Source organism: Polypterus senegalus, chromosome 15 (genome assembly GCF_016835505.1).
Source record: "Polypterus senegalus isolate Bchr_013 chromosome 15, ASM1683550v1, whole genome shotgun sequence".
NCBI lineage: Eukaryota > Metazoa > Chordata > Cladistia > Polypteriformes > Polypteridae > Polypterus > Polypterus senegalus.
The window spans coordinates 92330074-92346649 of NC_053168.1; the positions used below are offsets into that span (position 1 = coordinate 92330074).

The 16576-nt window shown below is 37.3% G+C and overlaps 1 protein-coding gene across 3 annotated transcripts in view; it reads left to right on the forward strand.

The window, feature by feature from the left end:
- col14a1a (collagen, type XIV, alpha 1a) overlaps positions 1 to 16576 on the forward strand; it is a 501463-nt gene that overhangs the window by 177328 nt on the left and 307559 nt on the right. For all 3 annotated transcript variants that reach the window (XM_039736768.1, XM_039736767.1, XM_039736766.1), the window contains exons 5-8: positions 781 to 945; positions 1066 to 1227; positions 15722 to 15879; positions 16399 to 16528. In XM_039736768.1, coding sequence (XP_039592702.1) covers positions 781 to 945; positions 1066 to 1227; positions 15722 to 15879; positions 16399 to 16528 — 615 coding nt within the window. The remainder of the gene's footprint in view (positions 1 to 780; positions 946 to 1065; positions 1228 to 15721; positions 15880 to 16398; positions 16529 to 16576) is intronic.

A 16576-nucleotide genomic window follows, 5' to 3' on the forward strand; every position in this document is an offset into this window, starting at 1 on the left:
TTTTTCCCTGCAAGGGAAAAACTGCAGGGCCAGTTAAAGCACATTGAGGCACTCTTTATGTGATTTTGGGCTGTACAAAAAATAAATTGTTGTTGTGGCCATCTTACTGATCATTCTTATTTAATTTTTGTCAAAAATCCTACACCTTATTTCAACATCTATCCATCCAATATCCAGCCTGGTATATCCTAACTACAGGGTCACGGGGGTCTACTGGAGCCAATCCCAGCCAACACAGGGCGCAAGGCAGGAACAAATCCCCGGGCAGGGTGCCAGTCCACAGCAATTATTTCAACATGACTACAGTAAATTAGTCTGTTTATGTTAGGAAAACTGGACACTGCTGCAAATTTCCCTTTACGTTGTCAAAAACATATTAAGTTTTACGTATGTACATTTACACCATTCAAAAACTTAATGTAGTGCCCCATCATTTGGTTAATGGCGTGCTTAACAGCAGGCATGATGGAGTGAAAGATGGCTGAGATATTCCGACCTATCTGCCAGTTTTTGAGAAGTGACAATGGACAGCCAGTATAAACAGATGATGAAACAAAACATTTCTACAGTGCAAAAACTTAACATTAGCTCTCTTGAAAAGGAACTGCTGTACAATAGAGTCTATATGTCATATTAATCACTTTTGAGGTTTAATATGTTTGTCGCCTCAATGCACATTGTAATAACAGCTCAGTGATCTGAACTGTTATATTACTGTTATTTTCTAATCTTAAGTTTTCTGTTATTATTCTTTTTTTTTGCTTGTTTTTTTTCTTTCAGGTCTGGCATTGACTTATATTTTAGAAAATAGTTTCAAGCCAGAATCTGGAGCTAGGCCGGGTGTGCCCAAGATTGGCATCTTAATTACAGATGGCAAGTCTCAAGATGATGTCATTCCACCAGCAAGAAGTCTTCAAGATGCAGGAATCGAGCTATTTGCTATTGGTAAGTTGGATTGGATTTATTCTTGTAGTAACTGTCTGCATGTTAGAATATGCTTACAATAGTTTAAATTAAGGCGTATATCCTTCATAGATAACTTTGATATATTTATTTCACATTAAGGTGTTAAAAATGCAGATGAAAACGAACTAAAAGCAATTGCCTCCGACCCTGATGATTCACATGTCTACAATGTAGCTGATTTTAACATCATGAGTACTATTGTGGAAAGCCTGACAAAAACTGTTTGTGATCGAGTTGAGGAACAAGATAAGAAAATTAAAGGTACTTTTTACTGTTGGCCTTCTGGTATTGTAATGTATGGTTTTTATATTACAATGGTACTTTTTATCAAGAGTATATTATTTTTTGGATATCGGGTTATTAAGGACCCATGTGCATGATAACTGGTATTGCAGAAATATACTGGGACTTAAATTGTAATGCTGAGAGAGTACTTTTTTATAGTTCCAAACAAGCAAAAGGTTGAGATACCAAATATGCACAATGAGAATTGTCATCAAAATGAGCAAGAAAAAGTCTAAACAATGTCTTGGATATCATGGACAGGTAAGCTAGGAAGTGTGATGTAGTGGTTAAGGCTTTGGATTTCAAACCCTGAGATTGTGGGTTTAAATCCTGCTACTGACACTGTGGCCATGGGCAAGTCACTTGACCTGCCTGTGCTCCAATTGGAAATCCACAAGAAATGCATCCAAATGTCATAAATGTTGTAAGTTGGCTTGGATAAATGCATCAATTAAAAAAGTAGAAGTAAATGAAAATATCCTTTCCTGATTCATACTAAACCAATCTTTTCTTCCTGAATATTAAAATAATGTTTACAATTTTTTTTTCTAAAGAAATAACCCAATCTGGAAATTCAATATTTTTGAGATCCTCAGTTTAACTGTCCAATCAGTCTTCCATTACAAAAATCCAACACCCTTTGCAGCTACCTGCCAAAAAGCAATTCAGTCTGGCCTAAACTCATAAATGCCCATGCAAGTTCTTTCATTGCGTAATCATTAATGGTAACACCTTGTCCTAGGAGGTCAGGTCATAATTTGCTTTAAAATGTTATTATCCTATTAAGTTAATTTATTTATCTGTGTATAATAAATGGTAGTGCTTTACTTTTATACAATTCCTTCATGAGTCCTGAAGAAAAAGGCACACTCTGTTCTGTCAAAATATTGTGAGTTTTGGCTGTATAAGTAAAAACCTCAGTAAGTGCCTTTGCCATAATTTTCAAATAAGCCATTTGCAAAGCCACCACTTTGGGATCAGGTCAGGTGTGCCCATCGTGCCCACTGGCACTTTGAGCAGCAACAGAAGCTTATCCACCCTTGCCGACTATACGCCTCCATGTTGTTTTTGGGCACCCTCTTCTTCTTCTTCTTCTGCCATCTGCAGTCCAGAATATAGAGCAGTTTTGGGGATGGAATCCGCTTCTCGCCTCAACATGTTGCTTATCCACCTCCATCACCTTGTCATCAGAATACTTTTCGTGTCAACTTGTTAGCACTGATGAAGGAGGCCCTGGTTAGAAATTTTCTGTTGCCAAAAGATGCAGTATATCCTTCTGATGCATGTTGTGAAAGGATGAAAGTTTGGCAATGTCACTTCCCACTGTTCTTCAGCACTTCGATCCATACAGTAGTATTGACAAGGCACAACTCTGGTAGTGGCTCAGTTTGGTGTGAATACTATACTGACCTGATCTCCATACACAGTTCATCGTTCTGAAGGTGTTTCTTGTCCAGGCTGAGCCTGCCCGGAGTATCACTTCAGATGCCTCCATCTCCAGTTCTGACTACACTGCTGAGATAGGTGAACATGTCTGTAATTGGTACGTCCTGCCCATTAATCTGCACAAGCACTGGATTCTCTATGTTTAGGAACATTGTCTCTGTCTTTTTCTGGACTATCTTCAACTACTCTGCATTAGCAAAGGTGATCAGGAGGTCTGTCTTCTCCTGCATGTGGTGGTGTGTGTGTGATAGAATTGTGATATTGCCTGCAAAGTATAGATCTTCAGGTGTTGTGAAAGGCATCAACCTAATGTCTCTAGGTCTAGGAAGGTGACACAGACCCTCTTAATGAGCTGCACCAAATGTTGTGGAATTCCATAAGCTCTCAAGATATGATAACTACTTTCTCTGAATACTGTCAAAGGCTTTTGAAATCAACAAAAGTAATGTACAGCTGTCTGTGCCACTCTGCACACTACTCAATGATGTTGTGTAAAGCAAAGATCTAGTCAGTAGAGCTTCTCCCTTTCTGAAAAACTGATTTCTCTTTCCTCAGTGAATTATTTACTGTTTCTGATATTCGTTTGATGATTATCTTAGCAAGAATATTACTGAGGATGGAATGAAGTGTAATTCCGTGGTAGTTACTGCAATCATTGAGTCATCCTTTTTTTGGAATTTTGATTATAATTCCCTTATTGCATTCCTTTTCAGACCTGAGCTTCCTCCCATATAGTTCTGAACAGAGGAGGCAGAATATTAGCTGCAAGTACAGGGTCTGTTTTGAAAAGTTCAGCATTTAAGTTGTCATATCCTGGGGATTTTCCATTGCTCAGTTATTTCACTACTGCTGTTATTTATTCTTATTCCTTATGGTTTCACGTCAGTATCAAAGTCTTCTTCCCAGATTTCCATATCTTCTTCTGGTGGATGTCTGTTTAATACTTCTTTAACATGTTTCATTTATCGGGTTTCCTGTTCCTCTGTTGTTGTTAGGAGGCTTCCTTTTTTGTCTTAAGTATGTACTACTGTTGTTGTTCTGCCCTGGCCGCATATATCTTTTGTGATCTTGTAGACATTTCCCTGTTCTCCATAGCTGCCTGTTCAGCTTGTACTGCAAGAATATCTATGAAAGCTTGTTTGTCTGCCCTCACCATTCTTTTCACAGCGTTGTGGGCTTCTCTGTATTGCTATCCTAGCCTTTCCTGGAGTCTAGCTGACTTGGTGTCATTCAGCTTCTTTTTAAATTCTGCGTCATCCATCAATGGCTTTCTGTCTGTACCATAAACATTCCTCACTGCTCTTAGTGTATAGTGAGGTCACAGTCTTCTATATCTGATTAATACTTTCTTCATTATATTTGCTCTCAATAATTTTTATAATGCCTGATATTTGTTTTTGATTTGATTACACATTGACAGCAACATGTAAATTGAATAATTTCCTTTGGTTATATTCTTGAATAAAAGCGCACTTGTTTTGTTATACCTTTTGTGAATGTGTTTATTTGATATTTGGACTTCAATCTTCACACATTATACACTTCACTTCAGCATTTTGTCATTAATACTTTATTGTGAAAAAGTTTCTGTTTTAGTTATGTGTTCAATATTTCTTACCTCTCGTTTCCTGACATTTACACAGATTGTGGTAGACACAGAACACGCATGAAATGTATGCATTCCAAAAAAAAACATATTATTTACCCTATGATTCCAGACACCTTCATACTTCAGCTCTGAGAATTTTGTGTCTGACTTGACTTCATCTGCCTCGGTGGGGGATGAGATAGCTGGCTTCTTGCTGCTTGTGCTGATTGACACATTTGCAAAACAAAGATGCTGATGACGAGGCATGAGGGAATTTAAGGTAGCCTGGCATCGCAAATATTTTCGTAGGCTTCAGGGATTCTAGTGCTAAATATGTATGGAAGTTAGCAATGGAGTTCAATGTTTTTAGATGTACAGTAGATCTCCGCGAAGTCGCGGTTCAGGGTTGAACTACTGGATTTGCTCCGGGAACTAAAAAGTTTGGCTGCAGTAGCGCACCACTATGGGATTAATGAAAGCACCGCACCCTGCATAAAGAAGAATGAAGCAGCGATTTGGAGTACTGTATCTGTAAGTTTCTGTGATAGTGCCAAAAATGTAACGACTGTAAGGAATAAAATTATCGCCAGGATGGAATCTGCCTTGACATTGTGGATCACCGACTGCAGGAAGAAGAACATCCCCTTGGATGGTAACATCATCCGTGAGAAACCATGGAAATTGTACCAGCAGTTCGCTACAGGAGACAATGTAGCAATTTCCCATCACAGTGTTCCTGAAACATTATAAAGAAAAGCCAGCATGAAACCCCACCAGAAGAAGACCCGTCTAAAGATACGACTCCTCCTGAAGCGCCTGAAGAAGAGGCGCCACCCGAGGAGTTTTAAATCCTCTGCATCGTACTGCACAGCTACTTCATCATCATCAATATCATTCATCATTGGTGAGTACAGTACATTTTACTGTATTTTAATTAAATGCAATTATTATGTATTTACTCTACTTATAACAAAGAAAACGACAGCGCATACCAAAGAAAATACACTTGCATGAATTATAGCATGTATAAGCGGTAACATCTATATTTTACATTCTAGCAACTGGGAGACATAGCAGTACAGTAGTGTACAGTAGACGGGTTTACCTTTACATTCTGTTTTTAGGTAATGTATTAAGGTAATTTTTTAGGTAATGTATTAATGTATTAAGCTGAGTTTGCAACAAAATTAAAGTGCTTTGGGGGCATGCTGTATTTAGGGTTTAAACTATAAAAATAAGCATTTAAAAGGCATTTTTAACCACATCCAAAAGTTACGGTTTTTCACAATTCACAGGTGCTCTAGGAACGTAACCCCGAATTTTGGGGGTGTACTGTAGTCAGGTCCATAAGTATTTGGACAGACAATTTTCATAATTTTGGCTCTGTATAATGGATTTGAAACAAAGAAATCAAAATGTGATTGAAGTATAGACTTTCATCTTTAATTCAGTGGGTTTCAAAAAATATTGTATGAGGTGTGCAGAAAAGACATTTTTATACATGGTCCCCTATTTTCGGGACTTAAAAGCATTTGGACAAACTAACATAAATATAACGATCATTTTCAATATTTGATTGAAAATCCTTTACAGTCAATGAATACCTGAAGTCTGGAACCCATGGCCGTCTCCAAGTGCTGGGTTTTCAGGCCTTAACTGCAGCTGACTTCAGTTGCTGCTTTTTGTTGGACTTTCTGCCATCAGTTTTGTCTATAGGAAGTGAAAGGCATGACCAATTGGGTTGAAATCAGTTGATTAATTTGGCAATTGAGGAATATTCCAGGTGGCATGGTGGCACGCAGTGTTAGCACTGTTGCCTTGCAGTTAGGAGACCCGGGTTCGCTTCCCAGGTCCTCCCTGCGTGGAGTTTGTATGTTCTCCCCGTGTCTGCGTGGGTTTCCTCTGGGTGCTCCGGTTTCCTCCCACAGTCTAAAGACATGCAGGTTAGGTGAATTGGCGATCCTAAATTGTCCCTTGTGTGTGCCCTGCCCAGGGTTTGTTTCCTGTTTTGCGCCCTGTGTTGGCTAGGATTGGCTCCAGCAGACCCATGTGACCCTGTAGTTAGGATGTAGCATGATGGATGGAATATTCCATTTCTTTGGTTTGAAAAGCACTAGGTTTGCTTTCATGGTATGATATGGCTCATTGTCCATCTGGGACAACTTCCATTTGCAGCCATGTGTATGATCATGCCATAAAATTGCCTCCTGTATGTTTCACAGATGATGTGGAATTCATTGGATCATGAGCCACTTGTTCTCTTCTCCATGCTCTTTTCTTACTAACATTCTAGTATACAAGGTAAGACACAAAAATAACCGGATTGGTAAAAAAAAAATATTTATTGATGAATTACAGCATTTTAAAAATTGTCACCTTCTACATCCCCTCCATTGATTAAAACAGTACTTCAACAGGCTTGCCGTTTCTGTGTTCACTTCATCCATTGAAGAAAAATGTGTTCCCTTCAGGTCACTTTTGATTTTCGGGAACAAGTAAAAATCATAGGGAGCTAAATCGGGTGAACAGGGAGGATGATCAAGGAGAGGAATGTTTCTGTCTGTCAAAAACTGCTTTACGGAAAAAGCATTGTGCGCAGGAGCATTGCCTTGCTGAAGCACACAACACCCTACAACCCCAAACCCTCCTGACCTGGGCGTTGAATGTCTTCCACATTTTCTTGTCCTTCCTTGAAACATTTGTGCCACTCAAAAATTTGTGTGCGAGACAAACTGTTAAACTCCGTACACTGTTTTTTATCATAAAAAATCAGCATTGGGTAAGAAAATATGCTAAAGCTCAATACTTTATGGTCATTTACACTGCTTTTAACAGATATTCAAATAAAACTGTTTCCATGAAAGAAAGTAGGAATTGGGAAATGTTTGTAGAGGCATATTATAGAGAGAGAAAGAGTAACAGATGCAAATTTAAAAGCATATAAAAATAAATTAAATAAATGAAATGAGTATTGAGTGATTGAGTATTGAGTGATTGTTATCTGATGTTGCAAATTCCCTCAGAAATATCAAATAATTATCAGTCTCGTTATGTTAGATTTGTGAGGATAATAGCATTGTCATTGTTTTAAAAATAACGTGTAGCAAGAAGTACTTATTTAAGACAGCTGCAAACTCATGATCAGTATCTGAAATGTTTGATTGTAATTCTCTTTCACATATTTCCGTATTTCTTTTACTGTGTAACTTCTACCACAGGAAAAAGAAAGGATTTCTTTATAAATAAAGTTTGAATAATATGTGTCTTGAAAAAAAGAGAATATGCACACAATAATTTGCTCATTGTACAAAATATATATGTTACGGCCAAAGCCCAAAATCGGCCAAAGTGGGAAGTGTCTGGCCAAATCGGGAAATGGCCAATATCGCTGTAAATTGACCAGCCAATATCCAATCTTTCCTTGATTTTGGGATTTGGACATCCATATTGCGAAATAGCATTGGTGACCGGCCAAAGTTGGAAGAAAAAAGGCATGAACAGATTTTGGTGGGTCTGTATAATTTCATTCTCTTTACTTTATGAATATCCATCATCACTTTTTACAACAAGATGAACTTTTATGACATTTCAAATTGCACAACAGTTTCTTATTTCTACATTTTCAGCGATTTGTTGCACACTTAGTAGTGCAATTTCATCGAGTGTAGCCTTGGCCACCGGTCAGTAATTGGGAAGACGCGACGGTTTGTAGTAATTTTTCTTTTGTGCCTATGGATTCCAGTGTGAGCAGTTTCTCGTGCAGAATGGAAAACTCACTTCTGGAATACAGTTGTTTGAGAACACCATGTTCTCTTCCCAGCTTCTAGAAAGTGCCCTCAATGTTCATGACAACTGCAAGAACGCTTCTTGGATCACCACAACCTGTGTAAACATCTGGTATACGGATATGTACGTTATCTCCAACTTTCACTGGTGGGAATTTTGCATCTGAATTTTTAAGCATATTCGCACCTTGAGCAGACAGTCTTACATCAGCACATCAAATTTTGGCCCTGGATTTCTTGCCACGTCGTGAAATGGCTGGCCAAAGTAGAATATACACTGGTCATTTCTAGTAATTCGGACTTTGGCCACACCTCTCGGCCAATATGCGCAATGGCAACTGGCAGAACTTCAGGTTTTGGCCAAATCATATCTATACTAATAAAAGGCAAAGCCCTCACTCACTCACTCACTCACTCACTTACTCATCACTAATTCTCCAACTTCCCGTGTGGGTGGAAGGCTGAAATTTGGCAGGTTCATTCCTTACAGCTTGCTTACAAAAGTTGGGCAGGTTTTATATCGAAATTCTACGCGTAATGGTCATAACTGGAAGCAGTTTTTCTCCATTTACTGTAATGGAGATGAGCTTCAACGCCGGGGCGGAGTTTCGTGTGACATCATCACGCCTCCCACGTAATCACGCAGTACATAGAAAACCAGGAAGACCTCAAAAAACCGCTGAAGAAAACATGCATTATATAATTGAGAAGGCTGTGAAACAATAAGAAGCGAGCGAGTGACATATACAACCATATTCATGAGTTCTGCTACTTCGGAAACAAAGCACGATGTAAACCTACACTTTAAATTAAGTTCATAGACAGGCTGCCGCTGCGTTTGTATTTTAGTGCCTGCCCATATAAGGCCGTCCGTCAGCAGCAATCCAATAGCAAACTGCCACGGGTAAATATTCACGGGTGAAGGACTGTGCTTATGGAGAGGAAGATGAGATGGTCAGGGTGGTGTTTGACACAAACTCAGCGAAACTGCGAGAGAAAGTTTTAAGTGCCAGGACTAAGGTAACATTAAATACAGCCATGGACATAGCACGAGATGGCACCAGCACAGCTGGGAACCTTCGATGCATGTACACCGAGTGGCTCACGTGAACTGACACAGTGCACAGATAAAAAGCAACAGTTCCAAAGAGCGCTGAACAAAACCGAATTACACAATTGAAAAGGCAGCAAAAATATGAAGCGCCTGATACATACAAGCATATTCATAAATCCAACTACTGCGGAAACAAAGCACACGTTGGAAAAAGTCAATGTCCCGCTAAAGGAAGACAGTGTAAAAAAACCCGTGCATGCAGTGTGTCAGGTCTCAGATAAAGAAGAAGACGAGCTGTTTATTGATGCAGTAAGAAACAAATCGATGAATGAAACCTGTCATCTTTACAACGATTGACAAACACGGAATGTAACTTGAACACAACACATCCTACAAATACGAACCTGATTGAAAGAAATAATGATAATCAAATCCTTGATGACAGCAACACTCAGTAACACTCACAAAACAAATACTGTATATTGACAGTCATGTTACGTTATTTTTAAAATGTTCCCTTTTCTTTTCTAGCTTTTTAACACACTACTTCTATGATACGGGTATATATATATGTATATATATATATCCCGATCTACATACTCGAATAATGGATACTTTATTCGCCATCAATGATTGTTTTGGTAAAGCCATACTCAGTGTATTCATTAGATGAACGGTAAAAAGTAAGAGCGAGGGAGGATGACTTATTGAGGCATGCAGGCTGTAGTGCGTCAACTCTATCTGAATTGCGATCACATTTGAAAAAATATATCTTTTCAAGTTCTATTTAGTCCATATGTGTCAAACTCAAGGAGATCATTTTATATACTGTATTATTGTTATTAATGGCCCGGGTATATGAAGCGCTGGTAACACAATAAACTACAGATCCCATAATGCAGCGCTTCAGCTGCCTTGCCTAACACTTACGCGTTAATCAAGTCTAGCTTATGATGCTGCAAGTTATTGCGAAGCTAGCTCACACGATGCTGAAGAGAAAAGTTGATTCTGAAAATAGAGCCTTTAAAAACCGATGGGAGGCTGAGTATATGTTTACTGAACCTGTGTGTCTCATTTGTGGAGCTAATGTGGCTGTAATTACAGAATTTAATCTAAGACGGCACTATGAGACAAAACATCAGGGTAACCTGAATGCAATGCAGAAGATACAGAAAGCAGAAGAATTAAATAAGAATCTGACACTTCAGCGGACGTTTTACCGTGCACAATCACAAAGTGATTTCAAGTGAAGCTGCTTTTATGGGAGACACAAATGCAACTTGCCCCACTTTCCCTGTTGCCAAGTAATGTTAAACCAAGTCGTCACTACGGTGTTCCCAAATACGCACTTTGCTGATAAACTCAGCGCACTGAGTTTGCACGGCGCTTTGGTGACTTTGAAGAACAAAAAAAGTCAGTCTACATGCGGCTCGAACCTTGTGCATGTTTGGTACCACATATCTGTGTGAGAAGCTCTTCTCAGTGATAAAGACTAACAAAACAGCACACAGGAGTCGCCTCACTGATGAGCACCTGCAGTCCATCCTGAGAATCTCCACAACACAGAACCTCACAGCAAACATAAACGAACTTGTTGCCAAAAAAAGATGCCAGGCGTCCAGCTCTAAAATGACATATGAGCAAAGACAACTGAATGATTTGATTTGTTATTGCTGAAAGGAACACATTTTATTTATATTTCCAGGTTTTGTTATGCAGCATGTTCATATTTGAATTTGTATAATTTTGACAGGATATATTTTTATGGAAAGCAAAATCTTTTGGGATATTTAAGTTTATTTTTTATATAAAATTACATAAGAGTAAAGAAATTTGAATGTTTGTTCTTTTAATGTTTATTTCTAACTTGTATAATTTAGACAGGATATATTTTTATGGAGAGCAAAATATTATAAGTTGTTTAAGGTTTGAGTTGATTTGTTCACGAATAATATTCCTGCCTGTTTTTACCATTCCTACCAAAGATATTTCTGTCGACTAAATAAAAATTCCTTCTATTTAATATTTAAATAGAACTTGAACAAATACGATAGTTCATAATATCCACGCAGACTTGCACGTAAGAGCGGGAGATATCCGTTTTAACAAGCAGCGTATTGCACTGATACGAAATAGCTGTGTGTTTATATATATGTAGATATGTATGTATATGTATATATATGTTTATATATGTGTGTGTGTATGTATATATATATATATGTATTTGTGTGTATATATGTAGATATATATATATATATATATATATATATATATGACAGCAACACTCATCACTCACAACAGTGACAAAACAATTACATTGACAATCATGTTACGTTATTTTCAAAATGTTTCCTTTTCTTTTTCATTGCTTCTTTAACACACTACTTCTCCGCTGCGAAGCGCGGGTATTTTGCTAGTCTTTATATATAATATGCTACTGTGGCTTTCCATTTCGTCTGTCCAGGATTTTAAATCACTTGTAGCTCGCAAACCATTTGAGCTATTCACCTGAAATTTGGTACACATATACTACATGACCTCTACTATTCACTTCTGGGGGTGATGAGTGACCTCCAAGGTTATTCCTCTTTTTTCTTTATTGAGAAATCAACTCTCGGCAGCAGCCAGCTGGGTGGCACATGTATACGGGGGCCATTCTCATCCCTACCTCCTTCGCCTTCTCTTCCCCTACCTCTTTATATCTTAAATCATTCTTAAGGCAGATTGAAGACTTAACTGCCAGCTTAAGTGAAAAAATAAAGAAAACATACTAAATAATTGCAGCACAAACACTGACTTAATCAGTTTTAATGGCGAAAAGATGCTAACGAAAGAAGAGTAGAAGCGGGCTGCTAGGGTGGAGAAAAGAAGAGCTACTCAGGATGCAGCAAGTGCATCAACCTCTGAGCAAATAAATGCTAAACATACAGAGAAAGAGAACGAAAATTATAAGTCAAGTTTTTTTACAGCATGTTATTGTGCAGTGTGCCGTTACTGGTATATATATATATATTTTTTATTGCCAATTTTGCAGTATGAGAATCTCTCTCTTTAAAACATACTTAAATGAGTAGTGAGTGACATGCACTCACCAGTTGTGGGAAATGCAATTGATACTGCTAATATCGTGAAAAAAAATAGAATAAATGAACTTGTATTGTCTGGAATGTTGAGTTTATTAAAAGAAGTGGTAATCACATCCTGCCCAGGATGAGTGGTCCTAGGTGCGAGACAAAAAAGAGAAGGCTGCTGTTGTAATATTCAAAAAATATCAGAAATTATTATGCTTAAGAACTATGTCAAGGGGTTTATACATACAGAATGGCAAAAATATCTTTCTCCAATGCAAAAATCCATATTGAACTGTATACAAATCTGTCTGATCATGTGTGCTTGTGTGCGCTCGGGAACACCCAAACATGCCTTCAAGACTATGGCATGTTTTCATGGCAATGCAACCCTATACAGTGCATCCGGAAAGTATTCGCAGCACATCACTTTTTCCACATTTTGTTATGTTACAGCCTTATTCCAAAATGGATTAAATTCATTTTTTTCCTCAGAATTCTACACACAACACCCCATAATGACAATGTGAAAAAAGTTTACTTGAAGTTTTTAAATCCCCAACAGTGTTTGGATTGTTCCTCCACACAAGAGTTTTATAGTTTCTCTTAACCTTGTAAGACATATTTGGTATATTTTGAGACTTTCATTGCATTTTGAATTCAAAAAGCCAGATCGCTGCTTTGAGCCTACTGTAGGCCTTCATAGGATAAGGCCTGCAAGTTGTAGATGTGGGCTGAAGGACCTGGCCTAGGTGTCCTTTAGAGAGGTAGTGGCAGATTGACTGTCAGGATGACGTCCAACCTCTTGCTGTATGTGTGAGTGGACATTTCTTGTGGGGAGGGCTTCTGTTCTCTTTCTCATCTGAGTTCACCTCTGTTATAGCACATCTATATTTGTAAACTAACAGTGTTAGACCAGGTGGAACGTGAACGTGATTGCAGAATTAAAGTGAATAATAAAATAAAACGTCAACTTTTACAAGTACCAAACATTTACACAGGCTGTTACAGACTCAAATAAATCTCATGTATGTTTTTATCCTATAATAGTAATAATACTAGCTGCTCACTACTCAAAACAGTTAATGCATGAAGGGCCCAGGATCAAACCAGCAACCTCTCAACTTGGAGACAGCAGTTCTTTCCTCTCCACCAGTTAAGCAGACATATGTGTGTGTTTGTGTGTCAGTGTCATACCCTATCCCAATTTCTTTTACTTTGGTTAAATTCCAGACAAAACGTTCACTTGTTTTGTTATATCTATGTCTTTTGTGAAAATGTTTATTTGATATTTCTCACATTATACACTTCACTTCAGCATTTTGCCAATTATCAGTACAACATGAAAAAAGTTTCTGTTGTAGTTACAGTATGTGTTCAACATTTCTTGCTTTGCATTTCCTGTCATCCTACTTTTACACAAATCATTGTAGACACAGAACACACATGAAATGTCTTTGTTCCAAATAACGATATACAGTTCAAGACACCTCACACCCAGATAAACTGAATTGAGCTGGGAGAACTTTGTGTACGACTAAAGTTGTATCAATGTGAGATTAGATAGTAGGCTGCCTGCTTCCGGTGCTGATTGACACATTTGCAAAACAGACGCTAATGAGGTGGCCCAGCATTACAAGTATTTTTGTGGGCTTCAGGGATTCTAGTGGATTCTAATATTTCAGAATCACTAAATGTATGTTGATGAGCTAATGTTAAAACCAGGAGTTTGCTGAGGTGTACGGTCGGCACATTTGGTAATCTGACAATCTGTAGATATTCTGTTTTTTTTTTTTTTTTTTTGAAAAAAAGACAACTTCCAAGCAGCAGTTCCAATACAGATGGACAGCTGCATGTTGCAATGCTGCAAACTCTCTTTTAGTTTGAATCATTTGCATCCGCTGTGCTGTATTAAAAAAAGTACATCTAACTGAGTCCACCTGATCCTTTTTTGAATGTTATTTATTTACAATTTATTAAATCTATTTATATAGGATGTCGCTGCTGCTCAATTTTGATAACTGCTGATAAGTTATTTTCTTTCATATCCATGAAGTGAAAGTTAGAGTTACAAGTTGCTGGCCATGGCATAAATATCTGGCAAAGGGTGGAAATGCAGCCTTGTCCGAAATAAAACTAGCAATTGCATGTAACAAACTATTCTGTTGTATTTAGGTAGTATATGTACTGAAATATTATTTTAGTTCAGTTCAGTTATGAGTAATAATAGCAGCAAATGACAAGTACATTTAGCAGACAAGTTATATTTACTGTCTAAAGATGCAACGTAACTTTCGTTCCAGTGCTAGTCACTTATATGAATTTCTCAAGTTAACCAGCTTCACAACACTAAAAGAACTACCTTTCAAACAGCTAAGTAAGTGTACGTGGGTTACTAATGATACTGTTGGCTTGTCCGTTGCTATACTTCAGAGCGTTTTCTCTTGAGGTGTTAATGTATTGAGCTAGTGCTGTTGTTGAACACCAACTTCCTTTTTTTTCAACACAATGAAAAACTGTTTTTCCTGATTTTCAGCTAGAAATACTCGGATACAGTGGAGAATTCTGCCTGATATTTTATAGGGACATTCTTCTGCTAAATGTGGTGCAGCTTTCTGTGTAATCGGTCTAATGAAAAACAGTGCAAAGAGTTGTTGGTGTGTAAAATGAGGAGGGGCAGAGACAACTAGTCGATTAATAAAATATGATGTGGTTAACATTTTTATTCAATTAGTTGATTGCATAAATTAATTGTGGTAGCTCTAGATAACAGGCTTCACAATACACTATTTATTGATTATTTTTGGAATTGCTAAAACTGCAAAAAGGGCACTTAAAATATACTATGAATTGGACTGGAGTATTCCAGCAATAAGGTAAAATGCTGCAAAGAACTGCTGGAAAATGTAACGATTGTATGAGAAGGAAATTTATTGTCATATTCTAAACTTCATGATTTGCACAAAGACCATGATGCTCTCAAGAAATCAGAAGAATCCAAATATAGCTTGCATAACTTAGTGAGAAAGTCATGTCATATTATTGTAAAATGGAAACAAATGAATGCTCCTATATACAGTTTAAAGATCTTTTTTAATCTGTCAAAGAATTAGTTAGTGCTACCTTAAAATATATTTCTAGTCCTGCTTGACTTTTGCCTTTTTATTTTTTTTGCAAAATTACATTCAGTTTTTTTGTCATATAACTTTCTGATGTAGATGATGGAAGGCAATTATGTGTTTTCTTTTGTAATTTGATTTCTTTTTTGATGAAACAATAGCTGTAGTTCTGTATTGCTAATGTCTGCCTATCTTTGGCTGAATTGTATGTTTTCTTAAATATAATAAAATGAATTAAAATCAGAAATTACTATATAGAGCCTACGCAGCAGCTGGTTCTCCTGGGTGTTATTTGCACAACAATTGACATAATAATTAATGAATACATAATTAAAAATTTGTATCTTTATAATCTTTATAAATGTAACATATATGTGTAGTTCTAAACAGTTTTCCTTTTGACATTCTAGGAGTAACTAGCAGCACTTTTCTCATGGGAGCTCCTCAGGATCTGAAAACATCTGAAGTGACAGCTAGAAGTTTCCGTGTTACGTGGGCACATGCCCCTGGAAAGGTGGAAAAATATCGAGTGGTGTTCTACCCTACTAGAGGAGGGCAGCCAGAAGAGGTGCAATAGTTTTTTTTTTGGAGCTAGGATAGATACAGTAAAGAAGGATCAAAAAAGATTGCTAGAATTTCAAATCATAATATATCAGTAAATAAAATGTGTAAAAGTGATTCTTGCATAAAAGTAAATGTATGAAATTCTCAAAATCTATTTTCAGCTTTCCTGGTAATACTTGTGTTTCAGTAATTGTTAATACAGTAAACAGTATTAGTTGTGCAGACATGCCCATGTGTTGTGCTGCTAATGATGACTCCAGTAAATGAGGTTCTTCAGACCTCTACCAACAGAGACAGAAGTTGGAAAATTATCGTAAAATAATTACCCTTGCACTTCAATTCCAGCATACCCCAGTTCAGCATTTTTACCCTTTCAATATAATTTTAGCAATGTCTTCCTCTGTTTGTAGGGCTGCGAATAGTGCTCACAGTTAGATCCATTAATATTATTAGTACCCTTTGATTTATATATCTTGAGAAATTTCAATTAATTTTTTCCTTTTGTTTTCTTTGTCATCCATAGGCAGTAGTGGATGGATCTGAGAACACTGTGGTATTGAAGAACTTGATGTCCTTGACAGAATACCAAATTGCTGTATTTGCAGTTTATACCAGCACTGCAAGTGAGGGGTTGAGGGGCAGTGAAACGACATGTAAGTTATTGACAAACATGGCAAAAAAATAAATAGGTGCATAAATAG